Source organism: Theropithecus gelada, chromosome X, assembly GCF_003255815.1.
Source record: "Theropithecus gelada isolate Dixy chromosome X, Tgel_1.0, whole genome shotgun sequence".
Lineage (NCBI taxonomy): Eukaryota > Metazoa > Chordata > Mammalia > Primates > Cercopithecidae > Theropithecus > Theropithecus gelada.
The window spans coordinates 116,463,374-116,486,957 of NC_037689.1; the positions used below are offsets into that span (position 1 = coordinate 116,463,374).

The 23,584-nt window shown below is 41.2% G+C and overlaps 1 protein-coding gene across 3 annotated transcripts in view; it reads left to right on the plus strand.

The window, feature by feature from the left end:
- The window catches only part of LONRF3 (LON peptidase N-terminal domain and ring finger 3), a 44,922-nt gene extending 26,620 nt beyond the window's left edge, over nucleotides 1-18,302 (plus strand). For all 3 annotated transcript variants that reach the window (XM_025372564.1, XM_025372565.1, XM_025372566.1), the window contains 6 exons: nucleotides 6,397-6,511; nucleotides 9,399-9,520; nucleotides 12,083-12,241; nucleotides 13,304-13,466; nucleotides 14,475-14,624; nucleotides 17,853-18,302. In XM_025372564.1, the coding sequence (XP_025228349.1) occupies nucleotides 6,397-6,511; nucleotides 9,399-9,520; nucleotides 12,083-12,241; nucleotides 13,304-13,466; nucleotides 14,475-14,624; nucleotides 17,853-18,008 (865 nt within the window). In that variant the 3' untranslated portion in view covers nucleotides 18,009-18,302. The remainder of the gene's footprint in view (nucleotides 1-6,396; nucleotides 6,512-9,398; nucleotides 9,521-12,082; nucleotides 12,242-13,303; nucleotides 13,467-14,474; nucleotides 14,625-17,852) is intronic.
- The last annotated feature ends 5,282 nt before the right edge of the window (nucleotides 18,303-23,584 follow it).

Here is a 23,584-nt window from a genome sequence, read left to right on the forward strand (position 1 = left end):
TCTTATCCTGCCCCTCCGTTCTAAGTGAGACTTCAAAACAAAACAAAGCAAAACAAAACAAAAACCCTCTGTGCCTGGAGTAGCCATTGCATAAGCTGCTAAGTTATAGCTGGCCTCTCACTGCTTGATGGTGATAAGAAACCTACTAAATCTAGAAAGAACTCTGGATTTTGAGGTTCTGAAAACTGCAGCCATCGGTCAGAAGCATGTAGTTCCCTTTCCAACAGGGTTTGTCTGTAAGTTAGACATCGGATGTGGACAGAGGCTATTTCATACACATGCTTCAGCTTGAATTATGTTAGCATTGAAAAAGCTTTTGATTCCACCTCTGCAGTATTTTTCTTCTCTTTCTTGGTGTTAGGAATATGATTGGTTCTCTTGTTACCCTCATGTGTGCTTGTGGGAGAGTGTCTGGGAGTAAAGATAGTCTGAAACAATCTGTGGGGGTCATGAAATTAGACATTTCTACTATTTGTGCAAGATTTTAGTATGAAATCCAGTTTCGTGGAGCTGCATTTGTAGAAAAACAAGTTAGAGTGTGAATTTGTATACACAGATTCTAGAGAGAAAATTAGGAGGAGCAGGTTGTAAGTTCTACAGGGAAAAGGGTGGAAAGAGTGAGTGGAACAATAATCCGAGGTGTGTAAGTGAGGACCATTCCAATCTCCAAGTCTCCCTTGCTGAACTGGGAGAGCTCTGTTGAGGGAAGTTACCCACTAACTTCAACCCTTCAGAACTCTGCCCCTCAATCCTTAGTGGTTGCAAGTGCTCCTTTGATATTTGCCTCGTGTGGATACCTTAGCTGTTGGGGGCCACCTCTGGGGCTGCTGTGGAGCAGAACTTTTGGGGTGACAAGGACATTTTGAGATATGCAGTAAGAATGTTTGATATTTGAACCAGTTATCTAATGGCCCAGTAACCTCTTTGTCAATTCTAACAAGAAGCTTTATATTTAACCTAGTTTTAGCTACTCAAGTAGCTGGGTGTTAAGGATCCTGTCAGTTCACTCTCATTCAATCTCTCTCTCTCTCTCTCTCTCTCTCTCTCTCTCTCTGTCTCATACACACACACACTGTCACTCTGTCTTCCTCCCTCTTTCCCTATTTCTCCCTCTCCTTCTCCCCTCCCTCCTTTCCTTCTCCTTTCCTCTTTGCTCTCATTTGATAGCAAAAGAACACAATACAAGGATGTAACTGGTGGGAAAAGATAGCTATTTCCAGACAAGCCAAACATTTTATCCGGGCTGACATCAAACTGAAAGCATTTATTATTGCTATTGTTTACTCCATCATGTAACAATGTAAAATGTTTTTTGTGTGAAAATCTGGCCCTGCTCTGATTTATAAATACCTCTTGGACGTGTTTTCTGAAATCGTTACCTAAAGTGGTAAATAAAAAGAATTCTAGTCAAGTTCTCTCTCTCTCCGTCTGTCTCTCTTTCTCAGAAGGAGGGAGAGAGGAGAGAGGGAGGGAGAAAAGTGTGCATATGAGTGTGTGCATCTACATGTAGATGGATGATGTCTATTTGGATGCAGAAATACATGCACATAGTTGCTGTCACATCGTAGAGTGAAGAAGAAGGATGGGCTTGGGAGTCAGATCTGACCTCACATCCCAAAGCCCTGCTACTTACCAGCTAGCTGTGTGATCTTAAGCAAGTTATTTTAACCTGTCTGGGTTTAAATTTTCTCAGTAGTATAATGAAGCTAATCATAATTACCACCTCTTAATATACAAAGTTCAGTATTGACACACCAAGAAATATAGCCAGAGAAATAGATTCCATCTGTTCCAGTCACTTTACTCAGGCCGTGCAGAGAAGCAGAGTAGCCCTAAATATAGAAATGAATTGAGTATTGAAAAGTGTAATGTATTCTAAGCATCTGAACCTTGAACTATTTCAAAGCAATAATTATGCAGCATCTGTGGCCACATTTGTGTTTGCTACTACTCAGTCAGGGGCATTTTAATCACAGCTTTTGGTAAGAGATTGCTGTGTCCTTTTGTGTGTGTTTTATTCATCTGCTCACTAAATGTCAGTATTTATTGCAATTAATTAGCCAGCTATATCTTTGTTATTTTAGATAGATTGCATTAGGTTACATTCTTAAATGAATAATAGGCCCAATTGCGAAATTCTCAGGAAAAACAGTTTTGCATATTAGTTGTAGATACAGATTCATCAATCATCTTCATCATTAGTACCATCGAATAATATAAGGCATTCAGATTCACAGGACTAAGTTACCAAGGAAATGAGATATTTTGGTTTGGCTGCTCTGATAATTAGATCACAGCAGTGGTTCCAAATCACACTTTTGAAAAACATTTTAAATTGTGAAATACACACAGTGGAAAAGTGCATAAAATATAAATATGTTCTCTTAACAAAATATTGTAGAGAAGATACTTATGTAACCCCTCTCAGTTCAAGAAGTAAAACATTGCCAGGACCCAAGAAGCTGCCCATATGCCTCTTCCCAATCATAGAGGATACCCCTAGGGAGGTAGGTATCCTCCCTACCCCAACCACTATCTTGACTTTTATCCTGTTTCTCTTTATAGCTTTACTACCCGTATATGCATATCTAGGTGATGCAATCTAGTTTTGCCTACGTAAAAGCTTTGCATAAACTGAATTATCCAGAATTTATTCTTTCAATCTGGCTTGTGTTACTCAGTATTAGGATTTATCCATGTTATTGCATGTAGGTGAAGTTTGTTCATTTTCATTATTGTATAATATTCCATTGTATGAATCCACCAGTTCTCTTATGGATGGATGTTTGGGTTGCATCTAGTTAGGGGATATCATGGGCAACATTGCTATAAACATTGTTTACATCTGCTGGTGCATATAAGTGTTTGTTCATTTTCTGTTGGCTTCCTTCTCTTTTTCTTACTGACTTCTAGGGGCTCTATGTATGCTCTAGATACAAGTTCTTTGCTAGTCGTTATGTGTTGCAGATACTTTCTCCTACTCTGGCTTGCCTTTTTGCCCTCTTAATGACATTTTTGATGAACTTAAAAGCGTTTCCTCTTCTTTTTTATTTTGAGATGGAGTCTCACTCTGTCGTCCAGGCTGGAGTGCAGTGGTGCAATCTCAGCCCACTGCAACCTCCACCTCCTGGGTTCAAGCAATTCTCCTGTCTCAGCCTCCCCTGTAGCTAGGATCACAAGCATGCGCCACTACAGTCTGTTAATTTTTACGGGGTTTTGCCATGTTGGCCAGGCTGGTCTTGAACTCCTGACCCCAGATGATCCGCCCACCTCGGCCTCACAGTGCTGGGATTACAGGTGTGAGCCACTGCACTCAGCCAAAAGCGCTTCATTTTAATACAGTCAAAATTATCCATCTTTTCATTTATAGGCAGGGTTTGTGTCATAATTCATTTTTTTACCTTCAGGTCATAAAGATATTCTCCTCTTTTATCTTTATTTTCTTTTATTTGACTAATTAATTTATTTAAGACATGGGGTGTCAAACTTCTTGTCTCAGGCGATCCTCTTACCTCAGCACCCCCCAACAAGTAGCTGGGATTAGAGGTGCCAGCCACTGTGCCTGGCTATTTCATCTTCTGAATGTTTTATTGTTTTGCTTTTCACATTTATTTTTACAGCCCACATGGAATTGGTTTTTGCGAATGATATGAGAGATGATCCAATTTCATTTCCCCCTATAGATAGCCAACTCTCCTAATACCATTTATTGAGAAGGCTATTTATGTACTGAAAATCTTTCCCCCATCTGCTTTGAAGTGACACATTTGTCATAAATCAAGAATCCACATCTGGATCTGTTTCTGGGCTTCCTATTCTATTCCCTGAGTCTATTTGTCCTTGTGCTAGTCATATACTGTTTTAATCACCACAGCTTTATATGTTCTGTTATCTGGTAGAGTGAGTCCTCCCACATCATTGCTCTTCAGATGTATCTTGGCCCTTTGCTTTTCCTTATAAAGTTTAGAAACCAACTTGTCAAGTTCTACAAAAATAAACAAATGAAATAACCCATTGAGGTTTTTTATTGGGACTTAGCTGTTTACTTTCTTTCAATGAGGTGTTTGTAGCTTTTTCCAAAAGAGGTCTCCTATAACTGTTGTTAGATTTCTTCCTGGACACTTGATTTTTAAAAGCAGTTGTAAATGTTATCTTTAAGATGATAACATTTCTAATGTTTATTGCTGGTATATAGAAGTATAATTGTGTGTGTGTGTGTATTTATCTAGTAACTTTGTTAATTCTATTCTTATTCTAATAATCATTTGTAGATTCTTTTAGATTTTTCTAAGTTCACCATATCATTTGTGAATAATGACAGATTTGATTTTTTCCTTTCCAGTTCTCATATTTTGTTCTTGCCTTAGTGCACGGAGACCTCCATAGTAAATAGTTTTTGAAAAAAAAAAACTTTGCTTTTTGGCCAATTGGATAACTAAAATTTATTAATTTTAATTAATTTGTTAAACAAATTAACTACTTTTTAAACAGAATCAAAAAATTCAAAAAGTACCAAAAAGATGAATATATGAAAAGTCTCTCTTCTACTCCAGACCTCCATTGGCTTGTTAAAAATATCCCATTTTTTCTAGTCCCCTTGACATGCTGAATCTGGAACTTTGGCCAGTGGAGCTTCACGATGTTTTTTTGTTTTTTTTTTGTTTTTTTTTTTTTGTTTGTTTGTTTTTTTTTTTTTGCTCCACACGTAACTGATATTTGAAGACCAATACAGAAAGTTTGCCTATGCAGAGATTAATGGGATTTGTGTAACACAGTGATCCTCAACCTTGGCTGTACATTAAAATCACCAGGAGGCTTTAAAAAAAGTCTTGATGCCTGTCCTGTACACTGGGTCTACTGATCTGAATCTCTGTAGATGCTGTAGTGGGCATCTAGAGTTTCCATAAGCTCCCCAGGTGATTTGGGGAGGCAGGAAGGAGGGCTTACAAAGGGGCGAGAGGAAACATTTGGGAGTGATGGGTATGTTTCCTATCTTGATCGTGGCGATGGTTTCATAAGTGTGTACATATGTCAGAACTTATCAAATTGTACACTTTAAGTCTGTTCCATTTATTATATATCAATTTTGCACCAATAAAGCAGTTTAAAGATAAAGCTGTCCAGGTGATTCTGATGCACAGCAATGGTTGAGAATTATCCTTGCAATAGAAAAGGCACATGACTGGAAGTGGAAGTTGGATAGACTCTCATCTGTCAACAGTTGGCTGTGCACACTTAGACAAGTAACTTCCACCTTTCTGGACCTCAGGTTCATTCTAGTTAGTGGGTTCAATTTCTTCACAAGTACTTTTCAGCTGGCATGTTGATTCTTCTACTCAGCCTGGCAGTGCTGGCCAGGCTGCTGGTGCACCTCCTGGCCACACGAGGGAGCCGTACAGCTGGCAGCCTCTGACTTTCCACTGAACACTCTTGTGAGGTGAAAATAGGCTGGTCAGGCAGGGAGGGGTCTTTCCATTCTTCCTGTGCTTCTCCTTTTGGTGAATGCAAGCCCCACTCCTCAACGGTCATCTTCAACTACCCTCACTCACTGATTTCGCTGCAGGTGAGCCTTTTTTTAAGCAAAGCAAATCCATGAATTTCTGAAGGTACAGAACAGCTTTATAAAAGGATTCCCACATTGCTTTGAAAATATCCTACTCTCCCCAAGCAATTAAAATAGTACCAAATTGAAGTATATGTATGTATACATATGTATGTACACATGTAAATGTATGTATATGTGTATATGCATCAATATAGATCCATATCTGGTCTATATCAGTAAGCACACTAACAATACTATTCTCCCCCTATGAAAATTATCTATCTATATAAAAGGCAGTTATGTTTGTTAGAGGTACAGTTTTGATATCCTTCAGGCATTAACATTGCTTAGACGAAAAGAGGAATCAAGGTTAGCAAACAAAGTTTTTTTCCATGGTAATATGATGTAAAGTGCTTAAGTGGGTAAATGTGTAAGGGAGAGAGAGTGTGTGTGTCTGCGTGTCTGTGTGTGTCTGTGTGTGTTTACATATACTCAGGTGAACAGGTTGGCTAATATTTTCAGAATAGAATTTTATCCAGACACTCTGTGCATTAATCTCTATTTTTCTTGGACCAGACAGGGCAAAAAATCTGAATTCCCCAGAAGAGATAGACTAGAATTGATGTTACAAAATGATCTAGCTATGCCCTAAACTTTAATAAATGTATTTTAATCCAGCTCAAAAACGAAAGGCAAATGTTTATCTGAAGTGCAACAATAGCGACTTTTAAAAAAGAACTCCTCCCCCACCCTAAAATAGTCTAAATAATGCTTTAAAACCTTAGCTTTGAGTTGCTCTTTTATTTTTGGTCTTATTGAAGTTTTCTTCCATTTTGATTCCTAAATTTCAGATTATTCTATGAGCCAGTCACAACACCGTGTGGGCATACTTTTTGCTTAAAATGCCTAGAAAGATGCCTAGATCACAACGCCAAGTGTCCATTGTGCAAAGATGGTCTTTCACAGGTAAATTAATATTTCTTTGTTTGGTTTAAATCAGTATTTCTTTCTTGTTAGGTTTAGCTTATTTGGAATTGGGCACTAAGACAGTGTTCAACTGGACCCCAAGCCACTGCACTGTGGTAGGGCACATTACTTCCTCAAACCATCTATTTCTCCTGTCTTTTTTTTTTTTTTTTAGATGGAGTCTCCACTCTGTCACCCAGGCTGGAATGCAGTGGCGCGATCTCGGGTCGCTGCAACCTCCACCTCCTGGGTTCCAGCAATTCTCCTGCCTCAGCCTCCCAAGGAGCTGGGATTACAGGCACATGCCACCACGCTCAGCTAATTTTTTTTTTTTTTTTTGGAAACAGAGTCTTGCTCTGTCACCCAGGCTGGAGTGCAGTGGCGCAATCTTCGCTCACTGCAAACTCCCCCTCCCGGGTTCACGCCATTCTCCTGCCTCAGTCTCCCAAGTAACTGGGACTACAGGCGCCTGCCACCATGCCTGGCTAATTTTTTTGTATTTTTAGTAGAGATGGGGTTTCACCGTGTTAGCCAGGTTGGTCTCGATCTCCTGACCTCGTGATCCGCCTGCCTCGGCCTCCCAAAGTACTGGGATTACAGACGTGAGCCACGGCGCCTGGTCTAAGTTTTGAATTTTTAGTAGAAATGGGGTTTCACCATATTGGTCAGGCTGGTCTCGAACTCCTGACTTCAGGTGATCCACCCACCTCAGTCTCCCAAAGTACTGGGATTACAGGCGTGAGCCACCATGCCCAGCCTATTTCTCCTATCTTATAGCCACTGTTCCCATCTCCATAAAGCCCTTCAGGAAAATGAGGCAACATGCAGTTTTTTATGCGGTGTAAGTAGGGAAATCAATTTGTGTTGGAAACAAAAGTGTTAAATAGATGATAAACTTGGATCCTGGTTCTGATCTCATCATGGCACCTGATATACTGTGATCTTGAGTAAATCTTTTGTCCCCTCTAGGATTGGACTAGGTAAGCCCTGATGTTCCCTTATCATCAATGTTTATTCTGTGGCTTGAAGATAACAGCTCCAAAGGCCCCAGGAGAACCTCACAGAACTTCAGAGTGATCCTTGTCCAACCCCTCAGGAGCCACTGTACCTGGAAGCCCTAGAGCTTTTGCAGTAAGCCAATTTAGCAGACAGCAGCCCTCTAGGACTTCCAGGTTCTCTAAAACTAATCACACAGACTCCCACCTTTGTTTTTCAAGTGAACCTGAAGGAATTTCCTATAGAAAAAGAAGACCTGAGAATCCATCTTGTTTTCCCTCCCTCAGGGACTTATGTGCCACATTTTATGATTGGTGTTAATATTCCTTGACCCCTGTCATTCCTGAGGAGAGGTTGGAGATGCAAGGCTATCTCTAGGTGACTACAGGTCAAGAGAAGTCACATGTTGAGCTTTACCATCACCCCAGTATTTAAATTAAGGGAATAGAGTGAAATAATCATCACTGGTAGCCCTCAGGGTATGTGTTGGGATTGGGAGGAGGGCCAATGTCATACCTTTCCCTAGATAAAAGTTGTAGGATTTGCAGGCCTGATTGTAGGTGAGAAGTCCATAATCCTTATACTTAAATAATACATCTGTGTTGTTGTAACACTGGAAAATTCAGATTAAGTGGAAAGAAGAAAAATCTACCCATATGCTCAGTACCTAGAGAAAATCACTGTTAGTTAACATTTTAGTATGTGCCTTTTCTGGCTTTTTGTTTTAGCATCAGCAGAGGAGTCACCTACTTTTTGGACCGACTACCTCCTCAATCACTGCTTATCCCCCAAAACTGGGACTGGGAAGTGCAGTTGATTTTCCCATAGCCAGGCAATGGCAGTGACAGTGGCAGTGGCAGATAAGGCATCCTGGAGACAGATGCTATACGGTTCAGGACTTGGGGTCTAGAAGATATTCTCATCTATCTCTGTGTATTCACATAGGGTCACACTTGCACTATTTTACATAGGATTAAATATTCCAATCATGTTCACTGCAGAATAGAGACACAGCCCATACTGAGAAAGGAACAAAATTGTTTGAAGCCAACAGTTTTATACTCAGGCACTCTCCTTGCTGGGACTGTAGGGGTAGTTTCCATAGCAAGCAATTCTCCGCAGATGTTTTAACATCAGTTGTTTGATTCACACCGTTAAATACCCACTACTTAAACATCCCTGGGTGTGCATCGGTCAGAGGTGTTTGGGAGAAGAGTAACAGTGACAATTGAGCCTGAGTCCAGTTCTTGAAATCATGACTTTTAATCTCAGTGATACCTAGATGGTATATTAGAAAGGCAGATAGACAAATCAATATTTAGCTGTTTGTGTTTTTTAAAACTAAAATTAAAAGAGAAAAAATAGGTAGATTTGGCAATATCCAGAAGCCCAAGCATTGGGTTAGGCTGGGAGTGGGACAGGGCAGGAAAGGATCAGTGATTGAAAAATGCTTTTTAGTTCCCTGAACCTTTTGGCCACTAACTTTGAGCATATCCCAGATGGAGACCATTTCTGTGTGCTTGTAAACACGATCAACAGAAAATGGAAAGGGAAGGATTTCCCCCCACCCCACTTTTTGGACAAGAACATGATCTTGATTTCAGTATTTCAGGAAAATTGTGAGAGTTTTAAAACTTCCATGCAGGTTTTACCCCCTTGTTAAAATATTTTTTTTCTAATTATAAAGATAATCAATTGCATGTGTGGTTTTTTAAATGAAACTAACATCCAGAAAATACATATATTATGATGGTATCATCTGCTGATTTGTGGGTCCAGACTACTCCAATATGTGGGTCATGTGACTTGTCCAGTGATTACATCAGAAGTGTTTTGCTGATGACTGCATATTACCTAATTGCATATTATCTAATTGCCTCCCCCCATATAGTGCTTGGCATCAAGAAAATACAGCAAAAATGTAATAATGGAGGAGCTTATAGCTAAATTCCTTCCAGAAGAACTGAAGGAACGAAGGAAGCTTTACGAAGAGGAAATGGAAGAACTTTCTAAGTATGTATATGCATATTTCTGTTTTGTTTCCCTCATACCAGCTCATGAGAGGTATCCGACTTAGTGATGTCCTGCCAGCTGCTTGAAATTGGCTATGGTGAGAGTATTTACACCATGGAAATTGGCAAGTGCTACAAACCAGGGCTTCCCCTGCACCCAGAGAGCCAGTTGTTAAACATACCAGCATACCACTGAAGAAGCATAAGCGAAACCAGTGATGAGGGTACACCCTGCCCCCAGTAACAGGGTATTTGTTGGCGAGAGTAAATTGGAGTAGCTTAATCAGGGGAACTTAACGAAATGGCCAAAAGATTGTTTTCAGATACATAAGGAGTTGCTATGAAGTTAAGAACTTTGGTGTCAACCAGAACCGGGCTTAAGACCCAGTTCTACCTCAAAGTGAGTCTACTTCACAACCCTAGGCAGGTCACTTAACCTTTCTGGGCCTTAGTTTCCTTATCTGTAGCTTGAGAATAATTTAATAATTTGAGTTCTTACTTCATGGACTTATTTTTTGAGATTGAGCCTCACTCTGTCACCCAGGCTGGAGTGCAGTGGTGTGATCTTGGCTCACTGCAACCTCCGCCTTCCGGGTTCAAGCGATTCTCCTGCCTCAGCCACCCAAGTAGCTGAGATTACAGGCATGCACCACCATGCCCAGCTAATTTTTGTATTTTTTAATGGAGACAGGGCTTCACCATGTTGGACAGGCTGGTCTTGAACTCCTGACCTCAAATGATCCTCCCACTTGGATCTCCCAAAGTGCTAGGATTACAGGCATGAGCCACCATGCCTGGCCACCTCATGAACTTCTTATGAAAATCAAATGACCTTGTGCATAGTAAGCACTTAATTAATGGTAATAATACTAATACTTGTTAAGTGCTTTCTCTGCCGTGCACAGGTAATGTGAAAGGTGAAGGGGAGGGTCAGAGGTGTCAGTGAGGCTCTCAGCCCTCCGCCTAGCTGTGAGAACAGCTCCCTTCGCAGAAAAAGCAGGAGGCAATCACTAATTTCTGCCTGTCTTGCTTCTGCCCTCCCCTACCCCGATCCGCAGTAGAATCCTAACAGCATTCCAGAGGCAAGGTTCCTGACAGCAAAAATGGTTCTGGTTTCATGCCCACTGTGTAGAGAACATTCGTAAACTCTGCCAGTGACTTGTTTGAATGCACTCCTCACTTTGAATAATGTTTTTCTCAGAAACTAGAAATCATTTTTTTTCTCACTAATTTACATTGGAACTACTCAGGGGATCTTTATCTTTATTTCTGATCTGTAAATTAGCATTGAGCCTCTTGAGCCCTTATCTCAAATCTCATTTAAGGTCTTATTAACAAATACTGAGATGTATTAGGACTTTCTATGTAAATGAATCCTAAACTTGATCCTTTTGAGATTTGGGCAGTTGGTCTTGTATTTCTTGATAGGTTTAGGTTCAGATGTTCCTGTGTTGAATTTACTAGACAAATAAGAAGACAAGGATCCCAGAGGAGCTGGCTCTGTTTTGGTTCCCCAACAGGTTGTGTGTGTGACTCTCTGGGAGTACTTATTGAAAGGCAGGGCCGGGCATGGTGGCTCATGCCTGTAATCGTAGTACTTTGGGAGGCAGAGGCGAGTGGATTGCTTGAGGTCAGGAGTTCAATACCAGCCTGGCCAACATGGTGAAACCCCGTCTCTAATAAAATTACAAAAATTAGCCAGGCGAGGTGCCATGCACCTGTAATCCCAGCTACTCGGGAGGCTGAGGCAAGAGAATTGCTGGAACCCAGGAGGCAGAGGTTGCTGTGAGCCAAGATTGCACCATTGCACTCCAGCCTGGGTGACAGAGTAAGATTACGCTAAAAAAAAAAAAAAAAAAAGGAGAAGAAGAAAGAGAAAGGCAGACCCTTGGGTTCCAATTCCAGAGCTAATGCATCAGTATCTCTGGTAATGTGGTGTCCAAGTCATCTTGATTTAAGAGCCCCTGGTGATTCTGATGCAAAGAAGCATTTGAGCATCACTGGGCTGGATTACTCTTGCCTATCTCTTGGTCCTTCCTCCTTTCAGCTGTGCCTACTTTGCAGATTCTTTGGGGTCCTTGCAAATTTGAGATGCCCTAGGGACCTTACATAGAATTTCCCACCACCCTTCTGGAGAGCTGAGTCCACTTCTATCATCAGCAGCCTTCCCCATGCAGCCTGAAAAACACCTGAAGAGATTGTTTTGAGTAGAGAGCGTGAAAGAAAGAAAGACAAAATATGAGTTATAGCTGTCACCCACAATATTAAGGTGCTAGAGAACTTTTTCAGCCAAATTAAAATGTGTAGAATGCCAATTTTAATTTCTTAGACCTTAGGCTAACCTCTGCATCGGATAATGGAACTCAGCCCACACTATCAATTGCATTTCAATATTTTTCTACCAGCCATCAAAACTTGATGTATCTTTGGCAAGTGACACCGTCAAAAAACAAACTGGTGTCTCTTTGCCTTCCCCCAGAGGTATCACATGCTAACATTTGACCAACATTTTTGTGTTCTGTCCGATTGCTTTGAGATCCCTGTCATTTGCTCTCTCTGACAGCCTTAATAAGAATGTGCCTATTTTCGTGTGTACTATGGCCTATCCCACCGTTCCTTGTCCCCTGCACATCTTTGAGCCTTGTTACCGCCTGATGATTCGTAGATGCATTGAGACAGGCACGAGACAGTTTGGCATGTGCCTTGGAGATCCTGTCAAAGGGTAAGTAAGGAGCCATGCGAGCAAAAAGAGGTTGTGTAATGAGGGATTTCTCTTTTACTTTGGGGTACTCCCAGGAGATGGGGAGGCCTAGCTCATGAGGTTAGCCAACTGAAGAATATAAGCATTTGTAAGGATCATGGTCCCTTTGGTGGTTAGTTTACCATGTGAGAGGCTGTCTATTTAAAGAACTCTAGAATTAATATTTGGTTAAACAAGTGGTATATGTTATAAAACTTGTAAGAATGTGGGCCTTGGAGTCAAACTGCCTGTGTTCATTATCTAGTTGCAACCTTGGAGCAAGTTTGAGTTTGAGCAAGCTATTTAACCTCTCTGTATCCCAGTTTCCTTATCTGTAAAGTGGGTACAATAATAGTACCTACCTCGTTGGGTTTGCTGGGAAGATTGGTGAGTTAATAATGTACATAAAATGCTGAGCACAGTTCCTGGCTTCCTTAGTCCATTTTGTGCTACTGTAATAGAATGCCACAGACTAATAATTTATGAACAATCGAAATTTATTTCTCATGGTTCTGGAGGCTGGGAAGTCCAAGATCAATGTGCTGGCATCTGGCAAGGGCCTTCTTCCTTTGTCATAACATAGTGGAAGGGCATAGCAGAAGGGCAACAGAGAGAGAGAAAGAAGGGGGTCAAACTTGCCCTTTTGTATTAATAACAACCCTACTCTACTTTCACCATATCAGCATTAATGCACTCATGAGGGTGGAGGCCTAATCACCTCTTAAATGTCCCACCTCTTAATAATACTACAATAGCAATTAAATTTCAAAATGGGTTGTAGAGACAAACATTCAAACCATAGCACTGGCACGGCACATAGTATGTGCTCAATAAATGGTAGCAGTTACACAAACACATTATGATTTGTTTTTTTTCTTCACACAAGCACTGCCTGTTGTATACTTGAAACTATAACCCAGGGACAGGAAAATAGGCAGAAGTCCCTTGAGCCACAGCATGGGGTTACAGAAATGGCTGGGTGCCAGGCCAGGGAAACAGAACTCATCAAGGATCTATTCTCTCGACTCCATTCTCAATAAACAGGTTTGCAGAATATGGCTGCATCCTAGAGATCAGAAATGTTCAATTCTTTGCCGATGGCCGCTCAGTGGTTGACAGCATAGGAAAGAGGCGCTTCAGGGTGCTCCATCAGAGCCAGCGGGATGGCTACAACACAGCCGACATTGAATACATTGAAGACCAAAAGGTGAGGGTGGCCAGTGCCAAGAATCCCAAAGCCAGGCTATCCTCGTAACTTGGTACACAAAGATAATTGCGAAAGGATTTCTCAGAGCCCTTGAGGGCCTTGGGATTTCACACCAAATTGCTGCAGCAGCATTGAATGCTGCTGGATTGCTATCCAGTTGCAGTACGGTAGTGAGGGCACCTATTGTCCTGGTTCTGCTTAGCTACTGAGTTGCATTCATGCGTAAGAAATGCTATCCTAGATCAACCCTGAGGCTCATTCAGCTTGGGAGTTAAGTCTTTGTCAAAGATACCAAGGAATAGATCTGGGGTGGGTCTATATATATGTATATATTTTATCCATCGATTTATGTATATTTTAAACTTTTTTCTTTTGAGACAATTATAGATCCACACATGCATTTGTATTTTAAAGTACGTAACCTGGCTAAGAGCCCTTCCCAATAATCCATCATCCCATAAAGCAGAAAGATGACACATCTAGTCAATCCTTGGTTTTCTGAGCTAATGGGTGCAAGAAGAGGTAAATAATCCTGTGTTCATTTATATTTACATTTGTTACATGGTAGATTAATAAATATCTGATGACTAAGTAAATGTGTTTGACCAAGATAGTTACATGCTAAGACTGACATACTCCTGTGTGTTTTCCAGCTAGCAATGGGAAAACAGATGTAAAAATGAAAAGGGCAAAGGCATGGACCAGTATAACCTGATTTAACCACATGCCTCCACTCAGGCTGGTTTGAATCTCTGGTTTTCTGCATGTTTTGCTGTTTCAGCTAATCTACCAGCTGAGCCCTTCTCTTTCCTCCATGCTCAGCAGTATCTACACACTGTCCAGCACTTCACTAAGGGGAATTTCACATCAAGCACAGGAGAAAGCTGGATGGGTGAGCCTTCCCATAAGAAGGCAGAATGGATGCTCAAAGCGAGTCAGGTGTCAAAAGTGACTCCGGGAATGATGGAGAGGGTATAGAATGTTTCACTTCCACTTTGATATTTTCAGGTTCAGGGAGAGGATTGTGCTGAGCTCATGGGATTACATAACTGTGTCTATCAGCAAGCGTCATTGTGGTTTCATTCACTCAAATCATCCCTAAAGAATCGGATACTCAATCACTTTGGTCCCATGCCGGAGAAAGACGCTGATCCTCAGGTATAGAAAAATGTCTACTTTAAACGGGTTGCCCCACTAGAAGAGAGTGCCTAGTGTTTGTGATTAGATGGGTATGTGGTTGCCATTCAGCACATTGAATACAGAGAGGAAGATGGATTTAATTTGGTGTTGTTTGGCTGCATAGTGTCATGAGTAAGACCAAAAAGATCCCAAGTTAGAATTGGGGGTAACCAAAGTAAAGCAGTAGGAACTTGGATTCAAGGAAGGTTTTGAGAACTAAGTAAGATAAGAGAATGGGAACATAGATATCACCAACAGGAGAACCTTCCATGGGAGTCCAGATTCACACCATGGTAATGTTAGGGTGACAAGATACGTGCAAAGGCCAGGACTAAAGAGAAGGGTATCCTGGGAGCTGAGACCAAAAGCTGCTGCTTTTAGGTAACTTCATAACCCTCTCCTTCATTGCTTTGGGAACTAGGGGATAGGGCCAGCTACCCTTATAAGATTACAACTGCAAGACCACAAAAACTTCTCATGCCTCGGTCTATCTATGCTTTGCTCTCCAAGTCTAGACCCTTGCTATTGTCCTCACCAGGGCTGAACAGCTCCTGAGAAAACTGACCCCATCATTAAATACTGTTGGTTGAGTTACACTAGAAAGTAGTTTGTTAGGTTCTACTGATCAGTGTTCTTCCTGGGGGATAGGCCTATTTGCAAGATCAAACTGCAGATCAGAAGCTCTCTAGGAGAGTGGAGATGGTTTTCACTAAGCTTTGCTTGCCTGGTATAAATCAGGGAGTACTTTCTTTCTAGGATAAGGCTGGAGATATCCTAACCACATACTTCCTCATCACCATCTTTTTCTATGCTCCGAGCTGGCTCTCCTACATCAACACTCACAGAACTTCCTTGATTCTTTACTTATGCTCATCCTCAACGCTGTCACAAAAGAAATATCTAAATATGCATATTCTGACCAAAAGTCTGGTCCTTCTTACCTTTCTAGCAGTATAACCTTGGGAAGATCCCTTTCCCTTTCTCAACTTTTGTCCCATCTCTGACATGAGGAGGGGTCTAAAACCGCCTCTTCCTCTTGCATTCTGAGGTTCTAAGACACCAGTCTGTTCCCTAACGAGCTGAAACGTCTTGCTTTCCTCAGACCACAAAAGTGGCTCCTTCCCCACCCATGCAAAGGCATCATGAGTCTTCAAGGGAGAAAGGCCAGTTAGTGCTTCCTGTGACCCAGCTCCTGGCTCTGGGCCACGGTGAGTCAGGACTGCAGCATATACTTCTGAGCAAACTCACGATCAAGCTTAATGTTCCCCTTCACCTTCCGGGAAGCGTTCTCCCTTAGGCAAAAGATACAGATCAGCAATGGTAACGGGAAAACACAGATGCTACAGTGTGATTCATAAAGGCTAATGACAGAGAAAGTTGAAATCTTGGCTTTCACTTCCTTTTTTCTTAGTTCTGTTATGTTGCTTTGGCAGCAGCAGCACCAGCAAAAAAGAAAAACCCAAACCCATCCCAGTTTGCTCCAGTCAATGCTGCAGCCCCAGTGGTCCCACAAATAAGAATGTTCTGTCAGGAGGATGTTTCTTAGAAACTGCCACAAGTGTTAATACCAGCTTAAATATCTTTGTTGGTGATCCTTGGAAAAAAAGTTCAGAACATCAGTCTAATATTCAGAACTGATAATAGGAGGGAGAGCATGTTGCCAGCTTCAGGGAGGGACAAAAAAGAATGCAAATGAAGCTAGAGGCACAAAGAAGCAAAGAAGGCAGTGAGATGTGGTGACGATCAGAGGAACCAATTTGGAGCCAAATAATTTCAGGTGTAGGCACTTTTACCAGAATGGTTCTCTGTAGTCCTAAAACCAAACTTGTGAAAGTTGTGGGCAGAAAGCTCGTTTTAGGCTTAGAAGGAAATAAGTTCCCAATGTCTAAAATATGTGCCAGGGAAGCTGCTTACAAACAGAATTTTGGGGAAGGATTTATGTGGAATAGGAAAGCTCTTTATCTTAAAAGGAAATCTAGGGGCAGAATATATATATATATATATATATATATATATTTTTTTTTTTTTTTTTTTTTTTGAGACCAAGTCTCACTCTGTCACCCAGGCTGGAGTGCAGTGGCACATCTCGGCTCACTGCAAGCTCCACCTCGCAGGTTCACGCCATTCTCCTGCCTCAGCCTCCTGAGTAGCTGGGACTACAGGCACCCGCCACCACGCCCAGCTAATTTTTTGTATTTTTAGTAGAGACGGGGTTTAATCATGTTAGCCAGGATGGTCTCGATCTCCTGACCTCGTGATCCACCCGCTGGCCTCCCAAAGTGCTGGGATTACAGGCATGAGCCACCGTTCCCAGCCCCAGGGCAGAATATATTTCTAATGTGAATGTTTTCTAATTGGAATTTTTGCAAAGTGAGGTTGTGATTCTTTGGTACTGTAAATCATAGCCTTTGGTTTTCAGGGGAGAAGAGAGCTGTGGCCCTGTATAGTGACATGGTATATCTGGACTATTGCCTTCAGCCACATCAAAGAAATGAGGGGACTTAAAAGACATGCAAAGGTCAAGGGGTCATGGGAATTGAAGGCCTGAATGTTAAATGCATCAGTCCAAAGGACCTCAACAGAATATTAGAAATGGAAGAGACTACATAGTAGATACTAGCTTGTAAAATCACATTGGCTAGGAAGCATGGTGTATCTGTTAGGATATTGGTTGGTTTGCTTTAACAAGAACCAAAAATGACCGGAGCTTAAACAAGATGGAGGGGCTAAGTCCTGGACAGTTAGGGCAGCTCTATTCCACAAGAGCATTCAGGGACCCAGGCTCCTTCATCACAAAACTCTACCATCCTTAGAATGTTGCCCTCATCCTCTTGATTGAGGAAGGCTGATCCTCACCACATCCATGTTCTAGCTAGGGGAAAGGGAGAGAAAGAGGAAGGCAGAGGGCATATGCTGCTTTCCCAGAGCATGACCAAGAGGTTACACATATCACTTCCCTTTACATCTCATTAGCCAGAACTTTGTCTCATGGCCTCACCTAGCTGCAAGGGAAGCTCAGAAATGCAGTCTTTTTTCTGGGTGGCTATATGCTCTGCTAAAATAAGGGGGGAAATAGATATAGGGACAATTAGCAATCTGCCACATGGAGTTGTTCTACCTGGGTCTTGACCTTGAGCATTTGCAACTCTGCAGACTGATGTTCTTGGATGGGAATAGAATTGACCCCATTGTATTTCTCTGTTGCAGATGAACCCGAATGGCCCAGCCTGGTGCTGGTGGATGTTAGCGGTTCTTCCCTTGGAAAGCCGAGCTCAGCTCCCCTTCCTAGCAATGAGGTCCTTAAAGGACAGACTGAATGGTATTCGACGAGTCCTGGCCTTCATATCCCGAAACCAAAACTAGTGAGTGGATTGCTGAAGAGGAGCTCCCACCTTCCCCACTGCCGTTGGGGGGAGTCTTGTAAATATATCTAATTGCAATAATATCTTAACAGAAGGGAGTGTCAAACAGAGGCGTGAGCCTGCTGTTGATCACAGAGAGAAATTGAGTAGAAAGACCAAAAGAATGTGACCTATTTGAAACTTTCTGTCTTAAGATGCTTCTTGACATGCTGCGTAACTACATAAACAGCAGAGGTATTTAAGAGCCCAGAAAAACATAATTTGATTTTAACATTAAAATTTCCAAAAGTTTAAAGTGGTTTTGCTTTAATATTCTTTCTTCCATAGATCAATGACTGTGTGGTTGAAATGTGAAAACAAAGATACTAATAATGTTGCTGTATAATTTCACTGACTTGAGGTCTCATTCCAAATGGTTCAGGTTTTATAGAGCATTGTGTAAAATAATGTTCATACTTCTTTCTGTTTTAATAATTTATTTTTTGCACTACTGTATCCTTTTTTCTACATGTATGTTTGTAACTATGTAAGCGTATATTGCTCAAAAGTTCGTTGCTTTATTTATTGATGTGGTTTACCGTGTACCTAGGGGGAAATAACAATACTAGAAGTGTGCAGTTTTTGCTTTAATCTGTTTTTTACTACGGTGACACTAGTTCTTAGACCATTTCTGTATCTATCCAAGTGGATGCTTAAAAGAAGTTCAGAATGATGCTAAGATAATCTGTCTTCAGAGTCCGCTTTTTTTTTTCAGTTTGAACTAAACAATATAAAATACTTAAGGGATTTGGCCTAGATTATGGTGTAAGCCAAGGTAAAGTAAAATAATTCATTTTCTGTGTGTAATACAGAACAAAGCTGAAAGAATTATTTTTATTATAGGCATTTATTTCAGCAATCTAATTGTACGTATATCTAATTTTTCCCTAGTGCAGTTAGGAATGGGATTTTAGGCAGGATCATAATTAACTCTTCAGAGGAAATGGCGTTCAGTTTAGCACATCGCAGTCATGCCCAGCTAGCCTCCACACCCCATCTCTCCTCAGGGTTCTGAGGATCAAGACCTGGGCAGAAACACTTGATGAAGGACTTTTTCTTATTTAAAAGTGTAAACAAGCCAAATAGAGTAGAACCCTATAAACAATCTTTTTAAAGGAACCAGACGGCCGGGCCCAGTGGCTCATGTCTGTAATCCCAGCACTTTGGGAGGCTGAGGCAGGCGGATCACTTGAGGTCAGGAGTTCGAGACCAGCCCGACTAACATGGTGAAACCCTGTCTCTACTGAAAATACAAAATTAGCCAGGCGTGGTGGTGCATGCCTGTAATCCCAGCTACTTGGGAGCCTGAGGCAGGAGAACCACATGAACCCGGGAGATGGAAGTTGCAGTGAGCCAAGATTGCACCATTGCACTCCAGCCTGGGCGACGAGCAAACCTGCATCTCGAAAAAAAAAAATAAAAGGTGGGGGGGAGTCAGATAATCTATTATTTTATCTAAGTACTGCCTTTGCTTCTAGTTGCATGGGTGAAATATTTCAATGTAGGGGAAGAATACAGGGTGAGAAGTAAGAGTAAGCCCTGATTTAGCTTGCTTAGTGCTAGTTTGAGTCCTTCAGTGGCAGGACAGCCTGTAAAGTACCATGAGTATGGGAGTGTTATAATGGCAGAGTGAAACGATTAGAGCAGGGAGGAAGTGAATTGTGCCATTAGTACTTTCATGCAAATTATACCATGTGATTTTGGATAGCGAATGATTTTTGCATCATTCACTCACAGCTCATTGCTCTGTTAAGGTGAGAAGGGTAATTCTTACTTCTCCCATCACCACCTGTAGCTAGAAACAGGAAAGGGAGAATGAGATGATCCAGACAACATAAAAAAGATACATGTAAGCAGAAACCAGATGGTCTTTGCAGCACTCACTTAATGGACATTGTCGCCAGAGCTTTGTGTTTATCAGATTTGATGTTTGCAGCTAGTCTGGGCAGGTGAAGAACAGAAATAGATGGAAGTATAGGCATAATTTCTGCCCAAGCAAACTCTGCAAGGCTCAGGGAGCAGAAAAGACTCCCCCTCCCCCCTGGTTCTCAGACCATCTGGTCATAACACAATCCTAATAGTTTCTTATTATCTAGTGTAAATGCAACAAAGACAAGGGCCCTAAGCTTCTCTACTTATTAGATATATTACTTTTGGCAATTGATTTAACTTTTGCCAAGCCCCAGTTTTCTAATCTATGAAATGATAGTGATAAGTTCTGCATATAGGGTTGTTACAAAAATTAAATGAGATAACGTGTAAATCAGTTAGCACAGTGTCTCACACCTAGAATGCATTCAAGAAATAATACCTACTATTAGATTAGTCATAGTTATAGAATATCATCAAGGGCCTTTGTATAAAACGCTGCCTTTACACACAATATCCACTTAAAACCCCTTTAAACTTACTTGGGGGAATACATACCACTGATTTTTGGACCCATAATTTGATGATTTACAGATAATTCTTTTGGGAATTAAATCTGTGTGAAAGTGAAATGACTGGAGAACAAATGAGGGTCAGAGATAGCGATCAATCGTATACCAGAAATTTTTTTCCCGCTTCAATAAGGGCTAAAAGGTAGTGCCGTTTGTAGGTCTGGGATTTATTTTGTGTGTGTGTGTGTGAGAGAGAGAGAGAGAGTCCAAGTCTCACTCTGTCACCCAGGCTGGAGTGCAGTGGCTCGATTTCAGCTCACTGCAACCTCTGCCTCCCAGGTTCAAGTGATTCCCCTGCCTCAGCCCCCCAAGTAGCTCTGATTATAGGCACGCACCACCATGACTGGCTAATTTTTGTAGTTTTAGTAGAGATGGGGTTTCACCATGTTGGCCAGGCTAGTCTCAAACTCCTGACCTCCGGTGATCCACCTGCCTGGGCCTCCCAAAGTGCTGGGACTACGGGTGTGAGTGTGAGCCACCGCGCCCAGTGTAGGATTTCTGATAGAATGGAAGCCTTAAGTTCTAGCTCAATTAGAATAACCAACTTACCACTCCCTGTTCTCCAAAATATATTGAGAACCTTACCCATCCCAGATGATTAGAGTTTACAATCTGTGACTTCTGTGCTTAGTTGTAGTATTTCTTTATGTTGCCCAAAGTAACAGATTCAACAAAAATGTGCTGAGATCCCCATGTACCGGGTACTGAGCCAAGTGATCTCACATACCTGAGCTCATTAAATCATTTATTTCTCATATCAACCCTGCGAGAGCAGTTATATCCCTATATTATGAATGACAAAACTGAGCCTCCACTATGTTGAATGCTTTGTCTAGTTGCAAGGCAGGATGCAAGGCTAAGCTTTGGCGTTCTTTGGGATGTACCTTAACGAGGTAATCAATTGGTCTTGACCATTTTTACACTGGGAAATTGGTTTTGCTGCACAGCTTGGGAATGAAGGATATCTAGAAGAAAGACATAAAGCTAAATCTAGGCCAGAAAAATAAGACTTCCCCCACGGTAGATAGTGCCACTTATTTGGTTAGTTTTTTTGTCTGTCATGACTGACCCAGTCTTTTGCCTAGTAGGTTATTTTTTGGCTATTTTTTGTATGTATGTATATATGTCTTCGTGTGTGTGTGTGTGTGTGTGTGTATATACACACACACAAGGTAGCAAGCGGACATCATGCCTTTCTGCTTTGTACTGTACTACTGCTGCTAGCAAATAACCAGCAAAATGTAGAAAATAAAAAACCAATTTTCTGTAGACAACTTGGAGAAAAGAGTGCCTGCCCCTGACTTAGTGGGGCAGAGAATGACTATTTTTAAAGTTTGCCTTTTCTGAAGGCCAGCTGCTTCTAGCCCACTGCTGCCTAGGCAGCAAGGGGCAAGCCGAGTCATTGCGCATGTGGCGCTTCCAGCTCTTACCTGTGGAGCTGACCTGGGCTCAGATAATCCCCTGTGACTGGCCATTGGAGCGGTGCAGCTCCTAAGGCTTGTTCACAGCATCCAGAGGTCTCTTACAGTAAACAGATTGCATACTGTTGACAGACTGCAATCTGTCTGTGTTCCCCACACCAACTCCATTTCCAAGATGGGAATTTTATTCAGGGACTCATTCCTTGAGTTCCCAATATATTGACTTTGCATCCATTACTGCTCACCAAGGCAGAACCATAACAGTGGTGTGTGACAAAGATGCAAATGGAGGGCAGCCCAAACAATGGAAAAGGGAAGATTTTCAGCCCATTCTTGAAGCTGAGAAATGAGGTTTTGATTTATGATAGAAGACAGTTCTAAAAAGCAGCTGGCAGCATGGGCTTCAATTTGTGCCCGTTCTGAGTTCAAAGAGAAGGAAGGAAAAGGAGCCACATAAAATGTACACATTCAATTCATCTTAGAATGATAGCTCCCACCTTATTACACTGTACAACTATTTAATAATCTGGATTACACACATCCAGAGGTGAAATGAAGAAATTTTCACTTACAAAAGTGTATTTCCAAACATGCTAAGTTAACCTCCAGAGAGAAGTGCCTGTAATCTCTGTTCCTGGTGTCACTTTAAAGCTTTTGCTTCATGACTCTGTAGCTGTTGTTTAAAATGTTTTTGCAGCAAACGTGATTTAACAGAAGTTTACAAAGCAACACTGTAGCTAATGCATAATTTTAAAAGTCGATTAACATTTATCTATTGTTAAAGCAACACTAATAATGGAATAAAAGGAAAGTTAATAGGTCAATGTGGCACCATAGGCTTATTTTAGATAAACTAGTTCCATCATCTTATGCAGTTGTAAGTAATGCCAGGATTAAAATATCAAGCAAGCCACATAAACAGTGGCAAATGTGTGTGTGTTTTCCATTTGTTTGGTAAGCAGCCATTTTACTCTTGCACTGTAACGAACTGAAGGGAAATATAAGATAATGCTTTTTTTTCCCCCCATATTGCTATTCAACTACCTCTATATGCTTTATTTCTTTTTAGGATTCCCTTCCTCCAAATCTGTACAAAAACGTTTCAGCTCATCTATGTTGTAATAACAATGTGATACAGACAGTTTGTGTGAAAGTTGTTTGTTCATTAAAAAAATGTTTCCTATTGCCTCACTTTGTGTCCAACAAAACTGTATTCCTACCTTAGGAAAAAAATTATCCAAGTAGCTTCAGTATCACTTCGGTGGAAGCTGAGTAGAAAGGAATGCTTCAGGAACATCTATTTTGTTCTTGTTCCCATTGGTTGTAATACCTTTGACCAGAGGATCCTTTAAGGAAATATACCTGCATTCAGACAGCAAACTCCCATGTATGTGACAGTGAGGCAGGTGTGAACTGATTAATGTGACTGATGTGTTCTGAAAAACTGGCCATAAATTGTTTCAAAATGCACCAGAAAAGCTTGTTACATAAAGAATTATGTTGAAGCATTTTGTCAATATCTGCCCCTACTTTATATGTAAATCCAAGCATTCACATATTGGGTTTGCTTAAAGCAGAACACACTACCTACTATTTTCTTTGGCATCATAAAGTGTTCAAGAAAACAAATAACACGTTTTTACTTGAAACAAGCAGTTTATTAACAATAGGCTAAA